At 40.8% G+C, this 18,207-nt stretch overlaps 2 protein-coding genes across 6 annotated transcripts in view; both read left to right on the forward strand.

Annotated features, from left to right (window-relative positions):
• Positions 1-1,646, forward strand: part of PSTPIP2 (proline-serine-threonine phosphatase interacting protein 2) — a 93,333-nt gene extending 91,687 nt beyond the window's left edge. For both annotated transcript variants that reach the window (XM_082416706.1, XM_082416707.1), the window contains one exon: positions 25-1,646. Coding sequence is in view for 1 of the 2 variants with exons in the window: in XM_082416707.1 (XP_082272833.1) it covers positions 25-94 (70 nt within the window). In the remaining variant the exon portion in view is untranslated. The remainder of the gene's footprint in view (positions 1-24) is intronic.
• A 14,781-nt stretch (positions 1,647-16,427) lies between these two features.
• Positions 16,428-18,207, forward strand: part of EPG5 (ectopic P-granules 5 autophagy tethering factor) — a 128,802-nt gene continuing 127,022 nt past the window's right edge. Inside the window, exon 1 of one of the 4 annotated variants that reach the window (XM_082416690.1) lies at positions 16,428-16,646. In XM_082416690.1, coding sequence (XP_082272816.1) covers positions 16,536-16,646 — 111 coding nt within the window. In that variant the 5' untranslated portion in view covers positions 16,428-16,535. The remainder of the gene's footprint in view (positions 16,647-18,207) is intronic. The other 3 variants (XM_082416689.1, XM_082416692.1, XM_082416691.1) reach the window with 3 other exon arrangements.

Consider the following 18,207-nt stretch of genomic DNA (forward strand, 5'->3'; position numbering starts at 1 on the left):
AATTTCTTTATTATTTTCTTTCAGAAAACAAAGCTTTTTGTGGTTGGCGCTTCTGTGGCATGGAAGGAGGCACTTAAAGCAGCAGAATCTGTAGAAATTACATCAATCATGAAGACTTTGAAGTGAACCCTTGCTATAATTTTTTGATATTTTAAAATTTATCGTAGACATTTAGTTCAACTTAACCTAGTAGAGTTCTGCAGTTTTTAAAAGAAGTTTGCAAATTGCCCAACACTGAAGAATTATACTTTTCCAGTCAAGTTACTAAAGTTGTGAATGAACTGTGTTTTCTGCTTGATTCAAGAAAGTCTGTGGATTTGAAGCCTTGACTCTTGGGGGTTGGGGCAGGGATGGCTGCAGAGGAGTCTGAGCCAGCAACTCAGCAACTCAAGAAGCTCCTTTGCCTTTTGGGGGCAGCGTGGCTATGGAATTTACACAGTGACACATAGTCAGTGGCGTAAGATTTAAAATCACCTTCCTTTTTGGCTGGAAGGTTTAGAGGCCATCTGATAGCACTTTCTCACTTTACAGATGAGGAAATGAGTCCCAGAAGTGTGAAATCGATTTCCTTACAGTTCTCCCAGCTGACTAGGGACAAACGCAGAAGGAGAGTACAAGCTCATCCCCCATCACCATCCTTCTAACCCTTCCTGAGGCTGTGATGCGCATGTTGAAATTTAAGATGCCAAATGTTTTTGCCAACATCTTTTCACTCGGGAAAGTTACCAGGGTTAAAATGTCAGATTTATTTTTATATGGCTCACTGTGTGTACTGAACTACAGAGCACCATATTTAATCTAATCTAAGAAGCCATTCGTTGTAAAACATCCCCTTACCTTATATACCACTAAGAAAGTCAGTGGGGGAGTTGACACTTGTGACAATTAATGGCCAAGCCCATTGGAATTTGAGATGCTAAAGTGTGGGGGAAAAAGTACATCCTAGGATCAATGAAACATGGTATTTTGACTTTATCCCTGAAGAGAAGTTTAGACTTACAAAGCCAGTACTCAATCTTTGGTCTTCACAGAAAATCTTTCCCTTTCTAGATCCTGGAATTTTTAAAGTGTCAATCTTACCCTTTCACAAATATTTGGGTCTTCCTTTGGTCACCCACAAACAGCAGGGAGATTGGTCTAATATTCGCACACTGAGCAAATGGTACATTTTAGTTAATGACAAGTTAAAATAGCACTGGCATTTATTTGGGATGTTGTGAAATTCTGGTACCACAAAGAGCAGATACCTTCCTTTTCTGCTCTGTGCATAGCTTTCCCAGAACTATGGACAAAGTGATTGAAGGAAGATCGATTGTTTCCTCTTTTTATATAAGGTGCTGCTGAAAGTGGCAGCTTCTTGTCATGACCAGAAGCTTGCATCAGTTGGATAGTCTTTTGAAAAACTGAAGTTTGCAAAGGGTCATTGACTTCCCCAGATTGAACAGGCTCAGGAAATTTTCCTTTGAACTCAGAACATTCTATTTTTTAGTATTTTATTTATTGTTAGCAATTCCATAGGGATTTCAATTTTCTCTCTACTGATCAGTGTAACTGATGTAAAAATGTCTTAAGAATTGAAAATATTTTTATTTTATTGCTCTTCCAGTTCAATATGAAATAAAATAAAGGTTCTTGGTGATTTGGGATTTATTTTGCATTTTTGTGTTAATTGTATCTCTCTTCCAAGCTCTGTTTGACCCCTTGTCACATTTGCTATCATTAGACCACCATAGAAGGACAAACTGCTGGTCAGGGAAGCCAGGAGGAGACTGGCACCAAGCCACTTCCTACTAACCCTTCAGGTGCCAGATGCAGGGTCCCTTCCTCGGGGAAGCATGTTCCCTGCCTCCAGGCTTGGTGGGATCCCACTGCTGTCTCCTTCCCCACTCTCACATTTTCCTTGTTATTACAGGATTCACTCTTGAAATTAATTGTTCAAAGTTTGGCTTCCCTCCTAGACTGTAATCTCCATGAGAGCAGGTCCCTCTTATCATTTTTCCTGCTACATCCCCAGAACTTAACACATAGTAGTAAATATGAAAGAACTAGTGGCCTAGAAGAAGATAACGTAGCTAGAGAAACAACCAGTTGAGAGAGAAGTAGGAGTGTAAAGGGAAGCCAGTCAAATAAGTTTACATGATGAATTTAGTAAGTATGAGCTGTTCTGCAGACTGTCAGCACCTTAATTTGGGTTCCAGCAGAAGCAGACCCTGGGATAAAGATTTTTTTTTTTTTAATTATTAGCACCTTTAATTATTATTTATTTATTTATTTATTTATTTTTTGGCTGTGTTGGGTCTTCGTTTCTGTGCGAGGGCTTCGTCCAGTTGCGGCAAGCGGGGGCCACTCTTCATCGCAGTGCGCGGGCCTCTCACCATCGCGGCCTCTCTCGTTGCGGAGCACAGGCTCCAGACGCGCAGGCTCAGTAGTTGTGGCTCACGGGCCCAGTTGCTCCGCGGCATGTGGGATCTTCCCAGACCAGGGCTCGAACCCGCGTCCCCTGCATTGGCAGGCAGACTCCCAACCACTGCGCCACCAGGGAAGCCCGTGGGATAAAGATTTGAATGCAGGTACTTTTTCTGGGTGGTGATCCCAGAATGCACCAGTATGGAAGTGGGGAAGTAAGAGAGCGAAGGGAAGGAAAGCAAAAAAAAATGTTCATTATCAAGCAAGTTACCACTGTGGGCAATGAACTTCAGCTGCTGGGACTCTTGGGCGACAGTGTGGGACCCACACCTCAGAAATAGCTCACCTGAGGGGAGGGAGCTGGGATAGTCATTCACCAACTCCCACCAGTCACAGGTAGAGGGCTGCTCCTAGGAGGTATTGGTTCCCTGGCATTTCTGTCTTGCCATGAACACCAGCAGAGTGGGTTCCAGCAGGCCGAGAGTCCTCACATGGTTCCTGGCAGTTGGAAGCTGGGCTGGCATGTGGGGAAGTGATAGGTACTGAGGGGAAGTGGATGGGGTGCTGGCAGTGCTGACCCCTGCACGGCTCAGGTCCACCCATGCCCACATGCACTTTACTGCATCCTGTCACCACTTGTCCCAGTTTCCAAAAGACACACACACACACGCACACACCCCAGGAAGTTTAGTAGGACGAGCTCTAGTCCCTGCTGCTACAGATGGTCCTGAGTCTATAACTGATATTCATCATCTCCTTCCTCTACCACCGTGTTATGGAGTGAGTTGTATTCCCCCAAATTCATATGTTCAAGTCCTAGCCCTCAGCACCCCAGTGACCGTTTTGGAGATAGGGCCTTTCAAGAGGTGATTAAGTTGAAGTAAGGCCGTTGGGGTGGGGCTCTGATCCAGTGTGATTGGTGTCCTTGTAGGAAAAAAAGAGACACTGGGAGTAAGTGTGCACAAAGGGACAACCGTGTGAAGAGGCAGCAGGAGGGTGAACATCTGCAACCAAAGAGAGAGGCCTCAGAGGAAACCAATTCTACCGGCACCGTCATCTTGGACTTCCAGCCTCCAGAACTGCAGGAAAATTAATTTCTATTGTTTAAGCCACTCAGTGTGTGGTATTTTGCTATGGCAGCCTCATCAAACTAATACACACATATTCTATAGTCCCTTCACAATTGGCTAGTCTTCTGCTTGTCTAGGTTGCTTGACTGGTGGGGTAACCCAGACCCTCATCCCTAAGGGGTCTTAGCCCCTGGTTAACAGGCTCTTGTCAGACTCTCTTGAAATTGGCAATTTATGTTTATTACCAGGCATGGCAACACCAAGAGGCATCTCATTGAAACTCCTGAGTTCCAGATACATTCTTCCTTGCCCACCTTTCCTCATGGTAATCACCTTCTCCTGCCGAGATAGTTACTCCTTTCCTTGCTTGCTGGTCTACTGGCATGAGGACCCCCAAATGACCAGGTATCAGCCATAGTTTTGGTGGAACTCTTTTTATGACCATTGATAGGTGTATCCCCTGCCAACCACCTAGAGCCAGGTGCTCTAGTCCATCAGAGCGTAATGTTGAAGGGATGGGGACACAAATTCCCCAAGTGGCTCAGTGTAAGCTATGGTGACAGAGGCCAGTCTTACTTCTTGGTTCCCAGGCCTGTGTTTTCTAACTTTTGGAGTCAGAACATGTAGTACCATATTGTGACAATATAAGCACCGTATAAAACCATACCTCACAATAAAAATAAAAGTAAAAATAAACAAATGAGACCTAATCAAACTTACGAGATTTGCACAGCAAATGAAACAATAAACAAAACAAAGGGACAACCTACAGACTAGGAGAAAATATTTGCAAATGATGCGACTGACAAGGCCTTAATTTCCAAAACACACACACGACTCCTACAATTTAATAACAAAAAAACAAACAACCCAATCAAAAAATGGGCAGAAGACCTAAATAAACATTTCTCCAAAGAAGACATACAGATGGCCAATAGGCGCATGAAAAGATGCTCATCATTGCTAATTATTAGAGAAAAACAAATCAAAACAATGAGGTACCACCTCACACCAGTTAGAATGGCCATCATTAAAAAGTCTACAAATGGCAGACAGCAGAAGCAAGAAGAACGACAATCCTGCTGCCTGTGAAATGAAAACCACATTCACAGAAAGATAGACAAAATGAAAAGGCAGAGGACTATGTACCAGTTGAAGGAACAAGATAAAACCCCAGAAAAACAACTAAATGAAGTGGAGATAGGCAACCTTCCAGAAAAAGAATTCAGAATAATGATAGTGAAGATGATCCAAGACCTCAGAAAAAGAATAGAGGCAAAGATTAAGAAGATGCAAGAAATATTTAACAGACACCTAGAAGAATTAAAGAACAAACAGAGATGAAAAATACAATAACTTAAATGAAAAGTACACTGGAAGGAATCAATAGCAGAATAACTGAGGCAGAAGAACGGGTAAGTGACCTGGAAGACAGAATGGTGGAATTCACTGCCATGGAACAGAATAAAGAAAAAAGAATGAAAAGAAATGAAGATAGCTTAAGAGACTTCTGGGACAACATTAAATGCACCAACATTCGCATTATAGGGGTCCCAGAAGGAGAAGAGAGAGAGAAAGGACCTGAGGAAATATTTGAAGAGATTATAGTCAAAAACTTTCCTAACATGGGAAAGGAAATAGCCACCCAAGTCCAGGAAGTGCAGCAAGTCCTATACAGGATAAACCCAAGGAGAAACATGCCGAGACACATATTAATCAAATTGGCAAAAATTAAAGACAAAGAAAAATTATTGAAAGCAGCAAGGGGAAAACGGCAAATAACATAAAAGGGAACTCCCATAAGGTTAACAGCTGATTTCTCAGCAGAAACTCTGCAAGCCAGAAGGGAGTGGCATGATATATTTAAAGTGATGAAAGGGAAGAAACTACAACTAAGATTACTCTACCCGGCAAGAATCTCATTCAGATTTGACAGAGAAATCAAAAGCTTTACCGACAAGCAAAAACTAAGAGAATTCAGCACCACCAAACCAGCTCTACAACAAATGCTAAAGGAACTTCTCTAAGTGGGAAACACAAGAGAATAAAAGGACCTACAAAAACAAACCCAAAACAAACAAGAAAATGGTAATAGGAACATACATATCAATAATTAACTTAAATGTGAATGGATTAAATGCTCTAACCAAAAGACACAGGCTTGCTGAATGGATACAGAAACAAGACCCATATATATGCTGTCTACAAGAGACCCACTTCAGACCTGGGGACACATACAGACTGAAAGTGAGGGGATGGAAAAAGATATTCCATGCAAATGGAAATCAAAAGAAAGCTGGAGTAGCAATACTCATATCAGATAAAATAGACTTTAAAGAATGTTACAAGGGACAAGGAAGGACACTACATAATGATCAAGGGATCAATCCAAGAAGATGATATAACAATTATAAATATATATGTACCCAAAAGAGGAACACCTCAATACATAAGGCAAATACTAACAGCTATAAAAGAGGAAATCGACAGTAACACAATAAGAGTGGGGGACTTTAACACCTCACTTAGACCAATGGACAGATCATCCAAAATGAAAATAAATAAGGAAACAGAAGCTTTAAATGACACAATAGACCAGATAGATTTAATTGATATTTATAAGACATTCCATCCAAAAACAGCAGATTACACTTTCTTCTCAAGTGTGCACGGAACATTCTCCAGGATAGATCACATCTTGGGTCACAAATCAAGCCTCAGTAAATTTAAGAAATTGAAATCATATCAAGTGTCTTTTCTGACCACAACACTATGAGATTAGAAATGAATTACAGGGAAAAAAAACGTGGAAAGCACAAACACATGGAGGCTAAACAATACGTTACTAAATAACCAAGAGATCACTGAAGAAATCAAAGAGGAAATCAAAAAATACCTAGAGACAAATGACAATGAAAACACGACGATCCAAAACCTATGGGATGCAGCAAAAGCAGTTCTAAGAGGGAAGTTTATAGCTATACAAGCCTACCTCAAGAAACAAGAAAAATCTCAGGTAAACAATCTAACCTTACACCTAAAGGAACTAGAGAAAGAACAAATAAAACCCAAAGTTAGGAGAAGGAAAGAAATCATAAAGATCAGAATGGAAATAAATGAAATAGAAACAAAACAATAGCAAAGATCAATAAAACTAAAAGCTGGTTCTTTGAGAAGATAAACAAAATTGATAAGCCATTAGCCAGACTCAACAAGAAAAAGAGGGAGAGGACTCAAATCAATAAAATTAGAAATGAAAAAGGAGAAGTTACAACAGACACTGCAGAAATAAAAAGCATCCTAAGAGACTACTACAAGCAACTCTATGCCAATAAAATGGACAACCTGGAAGAAATGGACAAATTCTCAGAAAGGTATAACTTTCCAAGACTGAACCAGGAAGAAATAGAAAATATGAACAGACCAATCACAAGTAATGAAATTGAAACTGTCATTGAAAATCTTCCAACAAACAAAAGTCCAGGACCACATGGCTTCACAGGTGGATTCTATCAAACATTTAGAGAAGAGCTAACACCCATCCTTCTCAAACTCTTCCAAAAAATTGCAGAGGAAGGAACACTCCCAAACTCATTCTATGAGGCTACCATCACCCTGATACCAAAACCAGACAAAGATACTACAAAAAAAGAAAATTACAGACCAATATCACTGATGAATATAGATGCAAAAATCCTCAACAAAATACTAGCAAACAGAATCCAACAACACATTAAAAGGATCATACACCACTATCAAGTGGGATTTATCCCAGGGATGTAAGGATTCTTCAATATATGCAAATCAATCAATGTGATACACCATATTAACAAATTGAAGAATAAAAACCATATGATCACCGCAATAGATGCAGAAAAAGCTTTTGACAAAATTCAACACCCATTTATGATAAAAACTCTCCAGAAAGTGGGCATAGGGGGAACCTACCTCAACATTGCCATATACAACAAACCCACAGCAAATATCATTCTCAATGGTGAAAAACTGAAAGCATTTCCTCTAAGATCAGGAAAGAGACAAGGAGGTCCACTCTCACCACTATTATTCAGCATAGTTTTGGAAGTCCTAGCCACGGCAATCAGAGAAGAAAAAGAAATAAAAGGAATACAAATTGGAAAAGAAGAAGTAAAACTGTCACTGTTTGCAGATGACATGATACTATACATAGATAATCCTAAAGATGTCACCAGAGAACTACTAGAGCTAATCAATGAATTTGGTAAAGTAGCAGGATACAAAATTAATGCACAGAAATCTCTTGCATTCCTATACACTAATGATGAAAAATCTGAAAGAGAAATTATGGAAACACTCCCATTTACCATTGCAACAAAAAGAATAAAATACCTAGGAATAAACGTACCTAGGGAGACAAAAGACCTGTATGCAGAAAACTATAAGACACTATTGAAAGAAATTAAAGACGATACCAACAGATGGAGAGATATACCATGTTCTTGGATTGGAAGAATCAATATTGTGAAAATGACTATACTACCCAAAGCAATCTACAGATTCAATGCAATCCCTATCAAATTACCAATGGCATTTTTTAGAGAACTAGAACAAATCATCTTAAAATTTGTATGGAGACACAAAAGACCCTGAATAGCCAAAGCAGTCTTGAGGGGAAAAAACGGAGCTGGAGGAATCAGGCTCCCTGACTTCAGACTATACTACAAAGCTACAGTAATGAAGACAATATGGTACTGGCACAAAAACAGAAACATAGATCAATGGAACAAGATAGAAAGCCCAGAGATAAACCCACGCACCTATGGTCAACTAATCTATGAGAAAGGAGGCAAAGATATACAATGGAGAAAAGACAGTCTCTTCAATAAGTGGTGCTGGAAAAACTGGACAGCTACATGGAAAAGAATGAAATTAGAACACTCCCTAACACCATACACAAAAATAAACTCAAAATGGATTCGAGCTCTAAATGTAAGACAGGACACTATAAAACTCTTGGAGGAAAACAGGAAGAACACTCTTTGACATAAATCACAGCAAGATCTTTTTTGATCCACCTCCTAGAGTAATGGAAATAAAAAACAAAAATAAACAAATGGGACCTAATGAAACTTCAAAGCTTTTGCACAGCAAAGGAAACCATAAACAAGACGAAAAGGCAACCCTCAGAATGGGAGAAAATATTTGCAAATGAATCAACAAAGGTTTAATCTCCAAAATATATAAACAGCTCATGCAGCTCAAAATTAAAGAAACAAATAACCCAATCCAAAAATGGGCAGAAGACCTAAATAGATATTTCTCTAAAGAAGACATACAGATGGCCAAGAAGCACATGAAAAGCTTCTCAACATCACTAATTATTAGAGAAATGCAAATCAAAACTACAATGAGGTATCACCTCACACCAGTTAGAATGGCCATCATCAGAAAATCTACAAACAACTATTGCTGGAGAGGGTGTGGAGAAAAGGGAACCCTCTTGCACTGTTGGTGGGAATGTAAATTGATACAGCCACTATGGAGAACAGTATGGAGGTTCCTTAAAAAACTAAAACTAGAACTACCATATGATCCAGCAATCCCACTACTGGGCATATTCCCAGAGAAAACCATAATTCAAAAAGACACATGCACCCCAATGTTCATTGCAGCACTCTTTACAATAGCCAGGTCATGGAAGCAACCTAAATGCCCATCGACAGACGAATGGATAAAGAAGATGTGGTACATATGTACAATGGAATATTACTCAGCCATAAAAAGGAACGAAATTGAGTCATTTGTTGAGACGTGGATGGATCTAGAGACTGTCATACAGCGTGAAGTAAGTCAGAAAGAGAAAAACAAATATATATTAACGCATGTATGTGGAACCTAGAAAAATGGTACAGATGAACCGGTTTGCAGGGCAGAAGTTGAGACACAGATGTAGAGAACAAACGTATGGACACCAAGGGGGGAAAACCACGGTGGGGTGGGGATGGTGGTGTGCTAAATTGGGCAATTGGGATTGACATGTATACACTGATGTGTATAAAATTGATGACTGATTAAAAAAAAAAAGCAAAAAGAAAAAAAAATGAAAAAAAAAATGAAAAAAAAATAAAATCCCATCCTGACATCTGAATACCTTTTCTGATACTCTCGTAGTTTGGGTTTCCCCAGAAGGAGGCCAGAGACAGGGATTTGAGATCAAGTAGTTTATGCAGGAGGTGAACCCAGGAAACACACCAGTAAAATGGAAAATGAAAAAGGCAAGAGAAGGAAGTGAATAAAGAGTGTGTTATCAAGCCAATTGTCATAGTGGGAAACGAGCTGAAACCCACTGGGTACTCTAGGAAGTAGCACCGAACATGTATCTCAGAGTTATTCCACCCGAGAGGTGAGGGAGCAGGGTATTTGTATTAGTCTGCTGAAATTGCTATAATAAAGTACCACAAACAGTGGCTCAAATAACAAAAATGTATTCTGTGACTTATTTAAACTTTATTTTTTTAGTGAGGAAGATTATGAGAGGATAAATAATAGAAAAAAAGATGTTTTATATGTTTTGCTTCCTGTGGAAGCAAAAGTCTGTTAACAGAAGAGACCTCATCTATACAAGAGTTTTTTTTAAAAATGTGGCTGGGAAAAAAAGATGGGGCTGGATAGTTTTGGTATTTATTTGCACTGCCAGCTAATTGTCTCAAAAAACTGAAATAATTTAGAAGTAACATGATTTATTTATTTATTTTTAATTATTTAATTTTTAAAAATTTAATTTATTTTTGGCTGCGTTGGGTCTTCGTTGCTGTGTGGGCTTTAGCTGTGGTGAGCAGGGGCTACTCTTCGTTGCAGTGAGCGGGCTTCTCATTGCGGTGGCTTTTCTTGTTGTCGAGCACGGGCTCTAGGCGCACGGGCTTCAGTAGTTGTGCCTCGCTGGCTCTAGAGCGCAGGCTCAGTAGCTGTGGCGCATGGGCTTAGTTGCTCCATGGCATGTGGGATCTTCCTGGACCAGGGATCGAACCCATGTCCCCTGCATTGGCAGGTGGATTCTTATCCACTGTGCCACCAGGGAAGTCCAACATGATTTATTTATAATTAATAATGCATTTAGTAATCATGAACGATGAAATAATTAATGTCTTGTACAGAGTGACATACAGGAAGTAATTGTTTTAGAAAGAACCACTTCTCTGAAATCCTGTCAGAGGAGGGTTCACCAATGGAGAATTGTCACCAGATGGCAACAGAGACTCTGGAATCTAATTTTGTAAGGAAGTTTAAGAAAGGTTTACCCAAGGGGTTTTCACCCCTGTTATGGCAAACACTGTTCTAGATTCTGGCTGACTTAGGAATGACAGTCATATTACATTTTGGAATGCCATAATATAATATGTGAATTATACTCATTTTATGAATGCCTGGTTCTTGTTTTTAATTGATTTTGATTTTTCTTAGGGGATTAAACATTATTTTAAATTCTTAAAGCTGCAGTGAAAATTAATAACCCACTGGAGGGAAATTTGGTAAATATTTATTAAAATTTTAAATGAGAATGTCTTTCTGATCAGCAATTTCTCATCTAGGCATCCATCTTATAGACGTACTGATGCACAAAAATATGTAAGTATGGTCACTTGTAAGCATTGTTTTCAAATAGTGAAAAATTGGAAAAAATTTATTGGCCTCAGAAGTCTGTTTAAATAAAGTTATGGAATAGTTAATTAATTAAGGGAAAAATGAAGTTCGAGCTATCTGTCTTTACAAGGAACTATCTCCAAGATTTTACAAATTAAAAGGACACAGGCAGGGACTTCCCTGGTGGCGCAGTGGTTAAGAATCCGCCTGCCAATGCAGGGGACACGGATTCAAGCCCTGGTCTGGGAAGATCCCACATGCTGTGGAGCAACGAAGCCTGTGTACCCCAACTACTGAGCCCACGCACCACAACTACTGAAGCCCGTGCACCTAGAGCCCGTGCTTCACAACAAGAGAAGCCACCGCAATGAGAAGCCCGCTCACTGCAACGAAGAGTAGCCCCCGCTCGCTGTAACAAGAGAAAGCCCGCGTGCAGCAATGAAGACCCAACGCAGCAAAATAAGTAAATAAATTAAAAAAAAAAAAAGGACACAGGCAATATATACATAGACACTGAGTATGTAAGAGTGTGATATTTGTACATGGGCAGGAGAAGTCTGAAAGGGTGCACACTGAACTGTTAACAATGGCTAACCCTAGGGAGAGGAGTTTTAACTTTTTATCATGTGTACTTCTATGTTGTTTGCAGACACACTTAAGAATATTATAAAAGTATCATAGAAATGTTTGAAGGAAAGAAAAATTATGTAAACCAAATCCCCAAAAGTCAGCACTGTGATTTTTATGAATAATCCTGTAACTTTAAAAAAAAATATTTATTTATTTAGCTGTGTCTGGTCTTAGTTGCGGCACGCAGGATCGTTCGTTGGGGTGTGTGGTCTTCTCTCTAGTTGTGGTGTGCAGGCTCCAGAGCGCATGGGCTCAGTAGTTGTGGTACACGGGCTCTAGAGCGCATGGGCTTAGCTGCCCTGCAGCATATGGGATCTTAGTGCCCCAACCAGGGATCGAACTCCCGTCCCCTGCATTGGAAGGTGGATTCTTAACCATTGGACTACCAGGGAAGTTCCAATCCAGTAACTTTTAAATGAAATATTTCTGATATTCATCTTGGCCCCAGTGTATGAGTATAAAGTATTGTAAACATGGAGAAAGTGAGCATGGGCTTTCTATCTTAAAAGTCCATTTATACTGTACAACTGCATTGGTTCAAATCCTAGCTCCACCATTTATTATCTGTGTGAGCTTAGGCAAATAATTCAACCTCTCTGAGTCTTTGCCCCGGTCTGTAAAATGAGAACAATGAAATTATTGACCTTGTAGGGTTGTTATGAGAATCAAATTAGTCATTACGTGAAAAGTACTCAGAACAGTTTTTGGCTGATAGTGAGGGCTCAGGAAATGCTGACTATTACTGCCCAGGGCTCAGTAGTAGCAAACCCATCACTGCTAATTAGCCAGTGATTAACCCTGATTGCTGACACTGTGAATTTTTTTAGAGTTTCTGCAGATAGAATTTATGTATAGAAAAGACATCTGTCATTACTTTGTTTTTCTGAAATTAATCTTTTGAATTAATTCTTTTAAAATTAATCTTCAATTTATTAAAGTCATATACATTTTAAAATTTAGTTTTTCCTAAGTCTTCAAGTTATCTTTATAAATCTCAACATTCTTTTTATAAATTTAAATAACCACTTTCGAGGGGGATCTTTAACATTTGGTCAACTCAAATTCAATAGACCAAACCTCTTTAAACAATCGATTCCATTTACAACTTAAATTCCATCAAATGTTTTAAACTACAGTATTAAATTTAATATATTTAAATTTCTTCTTTTGCCCAAACTGAACAATAAACCGAACTATTTACACTATTCTGCTAAGGTCTAACAATTTCAGTTTATAAAGTATGCCTCCTTTTCCCCATAGGCTGTGATATTTATTGCAACTTATCTATCCATTGTGTCTGCATCTCAACTAAGCTGTAAACCATGGGAAGTGGAGGTAGGGCCAATTCTGTTTTGGTAAGTAGTGACTGGCACATGAAGAACTTTGAAGGCCAAAAAGGATTTGAATTGGTAGAGGCCAGAGAGAGTATTCCAGACTGGGAAAAATACCAGCAAAAGTTATGGATAGTAATGGTGGTATAAAGACTTTGTTCATATCTGCCAACTCTTGCTCATGATAATCTTATATACTTTTATATGCACACACATACCAGGGTATACAAAATGCAGGTACATTCTGAGTGAAATCGAGGAGGACCCTGTGGGGTTTTCCTGGGAGCAGAACCTCCTCCTTCCCCCCTTCCCCAGTGTCTCCTGCCCTTGTTTGTAGAAAAACTTCAGCCTCCTAAGCCTTCCCTGAGTTTCAAAGAGCAAATTTAATCAGAGAAGTGAAAAACTGTAAAGACAAAGGAAAGCAGTCTAGCAAGACAAGGCTGAGGCCATATCCTTGAGTTGGGCCATATTCTTGAGTTGTTTTACAGACACTAAAATCCCCACCAGATGGAAGATGGTGACTGCATGCTGACCACCAGCATGGAGACCCCAGACCAGCTGGAACCAGAAAACTGATAATTAAGATGCCTGAAACAACATCACTTTGTTACCTCACCATCAACCAATCAGAGAATTGAGCATGAACTGATCATGTACCCTCACATTGTTTTAAAAAACCCTCCCCTAGGACTTCCCTCGTGGCACAGTGGTTGGGAATCCGCCTGCCAGTGCAGGGGACACGGGTTCAAGCCCTGGTCTGGGAAGATCCCACATGCTGCGGAGCAACTAAGCCTGTGTGCCACAACTACCGAGCCTGTGCTCTAGAGCCTGCGAGCCACAACTACTGAAGCCTGCACACCTAGAGCCCATGCTCCACAACAAGAGAAGCCACGGCAATGAGAAGCCTGTGCACTGCAACCAAGAGTAGTCCTGCTCGCCACAACTAGAGAGAGCCTGCATGCAGCAACGAAGACCCAACACAGCCAAAATAAATAAATAAAATAAATTTATATTAAAAAAAAAACCCTCCCCTAAAAGTCATTGGGTATTTTGGGTCTTTTGAGCATGAGCTGCCTGTTCTCCTTGTTTGGCCCTGCAATAAACACTGTATGTACCTTCACCACAACTGGGTGTCAGTAGATTGGCTTTGCTGTGTGTTGAGTGAGCAGACCCAAGTTTGGTTCAGTAACCTGAGTACCTGGATAACTTTTTTGTTGTTGTTGAGGATTTGGGATCAAAATACGTGAAACCGTGTTACCGGAAAACTGGGTTCGCCTCTTGGTGGGTGTCGAGCCAAAAGACACAACCAAGCTAGAGATCAGGAGACAGAAGGATTTATTACTTGCAGCCAGTAAGGAGAACACTGGGGAACTTTCCCAAAGCAGTGTCTCCCCAAACAGCAAAACTGGGGAAATTTTAAGCTAAGGGATATTCATGAAGGGGCTTGAGAAGAGGAGAATTCAAAATTAAATTGGGGCGAAAGTAAACAGATTCCAAGCTTTAGGTGATTGAAGTCAGAAGGGTCAGAAAAGGTCAACATCATCTTCACTTAGGTTCCAGTTGATCTGGTGGTTGAGTGCTAGGGCCCGGGTTGGGGGGGTGTTTAAATTCTGCAAAACAGCTGAAGAAAGTGCTTCAGGCTAATCTTTACCTTTGAAACAGAACTGGGAGTCTTTACAGCTGATTTGTTATCTGTGCTTTTGTTACTTTTCTTGCCTGATAACAGTCCTTTGTTCTTTTGTTCCCTTAGATCATTACTACTGAGACCTGTTCAAAGGCAAGCACTGTGGCCAGGCTTACATTACAAAATGGGTTAGGCCTAAAATGGCTTCTCTAAAAAACATGAATAAAGTATAATGCTGATTAAGTTACCCCCCCACCCCCACCCCCCGCAAAAAAAAGAAGTTGATATAAAAGTTTAAAAAAATAAAATGGCTCTCTTAGGTCAAGTAAGCCATGCCTGGTTCTCTTTCTCTGGGGGACACGCCTACCCTATCTGCTTACAACTGTATTTTATATGCTCAGTTAGCTCATAAATAAGACACTGTGAAGACTCCATCTCTGAAGTACTTTCCATTTTTCATGCCTTGTTCTTGGGATATTCTCCCCACTGGCCCCCCTCCATCTCAACTATTTTATCCCACCATCAGACAAAACTCACGTTCATTTGATTCATCAAAAATTTATTGAGCCTACCACTTACAGGCTAGTGTTCTAGAAGGCTCTTGGGATGCCTCAGTGAACAAAACAAAGACCCCCGCCCTTAAGGATCTTACATTCTAGCCAGGTTGACAGACACAAACATAAAAGCAAATTATGTATTTTAAGAGGTACTAAGTGCTTTGGAAAAAAAAATTTTAGAGCTGGGAAAGGGAGATGGAGCCAAGTTTTTTTTTTTTTTTTAAATTTTTATTTATTTATTTTATTTTTGGCTGTGTTGTGTCTTCGTTTCTGTGCGAGGGCTTTCTTTAGTTGTGGCGAGTGGGGGCCACTCTTCATCGCAGTGCGCGGGCCTCTCACTGTCGCGGCCTCTCTTGTTGCGGAGCACAGGCTCCAGATGCGCAGGCTCAGCAGTTGTGGCTCACGGGCCTAGTTGCTCCGCGGCATGTGGGATCTTCCCAGACCAGGGTTCGAACCCGCGTCCCCTGCATTGGCAGGCAGATTCTCAACCACTGCGCCACCAGGGAAGCCCGGGAGCCAAGTTTTCACATCTGGAATTTTTAAATGAAAGTGTGTAAAATCTACATGAAGTATACTTTTATGGGTCTTGTCTCTTTGCTTTTTTGTCTGCCCTCTTGGGCGCAGATGTCTCTTTGCTGCCTGGGAATTTGGACAGTAATGAAAATAACTACCATTTACAGATATGCTCGCGGCTACCAGGCACCTTTGACGATTAGTCCATTTAATTTTCATTACACTGGAAAAGGCAAGTATCATCTTTCCCCTTTACACAGGTTGAAACAGAAGCGCACAACTGGATAGGCATCAAGGCTCTTGAGCGCACAACAGAGACTTAGGTTGACTTGTCCTGGTTATCTAAGGGTCAAAACAAGACTGACAAGCACTCTCCCCGGACTCCTATAAGTCAACGTGGGTGAGGTGTGCGAGCGCTCCCGCAGCCTAGACCGAGTGCGGCTCGGCGGAGCCATCAAGAAGTACGTGATCTCAGTTCGGGGAGTAACTCCGGGACCCAACATGAGCCCAAGCCACTGGCGAGCGGGGCCGGAGCCCGGCGCGCTTGCCGGGTCAGGGGGTGGGGCCTGGACGTAAGGGGGGGGGTGGGCACCATCCTCCAGTGAAAAGGGCTGCCGGAGTAGTTTGTCCTACTTTGCTGCCCGTAGAGGCTCCGAGTTGCCGCCCCACCCGCGGGAGTGGTGGAGATTCGATCACATGACAGTCCGGAGGCTGGAACTGGGCAGGTTGTGGAAAGCGCAGAGTTTTGACAAAAACAACCGGCGACGTTGCCATCGCAGGGTCTATGGCCGAGGCGGTGAGGCCCCCGCGCCGGGCCAGGGCCAAGGCCAAGGCCAGCCGGACTAAAACCAAGGTGAGGGAACCCGCCCATCCCATCCTTCCCAGGCCCTGGCAGGTGCGCTCTCTTTTTTCTTCTCTTCGGCCTCTCCAGCCCTCTCTGCCCGTACCCTGAGCCCCTCTCATCCTCTGTCCCCACCTGCCCGTATTTGATCCCCCCACCCATTGACACCAGACTTGTTCCTCTGTTCTTCCTTCACGTTCCTCTGCCGGACTTTGTCAGGAGCCCTTTTTTTTTCTTTTTCCTCCTGTGATCTCAGTAGGCTCTTCCTTTTCTGCTCCTTTCTTGACTTTCCTCACCCGGGTCTAGATTCCTATCGTAAAGCAGCTTTTCTCTTCCCAGTCTCATCTTTAACTCTCTTTTTCTCCTTTATAATCTGTGAACATTTTCAGTCCCTCTTCCCATAAAGAGGGAAGGGACCCCTCCTCCACTCAAGAATGTATGCTTTGGAAGAGCTTTACAGATAGAGACAGAAAGTAGACTGTAGTGATGTGCCTTTTCAATTTAAAAATGCAAGATGACAGTGGTGCTGCTGCTGTTTATTTCTCATTATCCTGGTTGTTTATGATGGGGCACGAATGACCAGAAGTTAAACCAGAGCGGGACTCATACAGCAGGAACAGATCTGAATTTTCTGGGTTTCCTGGATTATACTAACGTGTGGTATTGGTGTGATTTAAAGTTGATTTGTCTTGTTTTCAGGCGCAGTCTGGCTTTCATTTCGTTCCCATATGTTTTCTGAAATGACATTTATTTTACAGTGAACAGATTAAATGCTGCCCGTGGATAGCTGGACATATATAATTTTGGCTTACCTGAAACTGATTTTATATTAAGGAAATAATGAAGGTGGTATTAAAAATACAGGAAATTTCCTTTCCTACAAGTAGGTGATGTTTCAGAGCAGGTGTAACTTAAAAATGTTACAAAAATAAGATTTTCTCATGAGAACAAGATTTTAACAGGAGACTCGTGTTCAAAGCTACCATATTTAATAAGCTGTAAGTGACTTATGTAGATCCCTTTCATTATGATGCCTTTTAAAAAAAAAAACTGTAGTGGAGTTATGTGCATCAGTGTACCCAGGTCTGTGAGGAATTACTGTGGGCAGAAAGCCATTTTGCTACTAATTTCAGAAACATTTTTAAGAGAAGTAATTTTGCATTGTATTGGGCTGGTAAAGGACTATCTAAATAGAGGAGGAAGTAAAAAGCCATTGGTCAGCCATACATAAGGTCCCTGAACCTAGAATACAGTAGTGTATAACATGTAAACATGTAACATGTAAACCATCTATAGAGAGCAGAATCTTAATTCTCAATCTGTAGGGTTTTTTTTTCAAAATGAGTGATGAAACTAAAGCCTAGATAAGTTAAATGATAAGCCAGAAGTCATGCAGTTAGTAAGAGACTCAAGTTAAAGCCCAAAATCTTAATTCTCAGTCCAGTAGCTTAATAATTGTTCTACATATCTATGTGTGTCTATAGATAGAATGTTATAAATACTTCAAAATGGTCAGTTAAGAGGATTCTCTGTTATTTTGTTTAGAACAGATTTTCTAAAATAAAAAATTAAAAAACTTAAATCCATCATGAAAAACCAATTGCTCATTTTATTT

The sequence above is a fragment of the Balaenoptera physalus genome (genome assembly GCF_965194825.1).
Source record: "Balaenoptera physalus genome assembly, chromosome: 12".
NCBI lineage: Eukaryota > Metazoa > Chordata > Mammalia > Artiodactyla > Balaenopteridae > Balaenoptera > Balaenoptera physalus.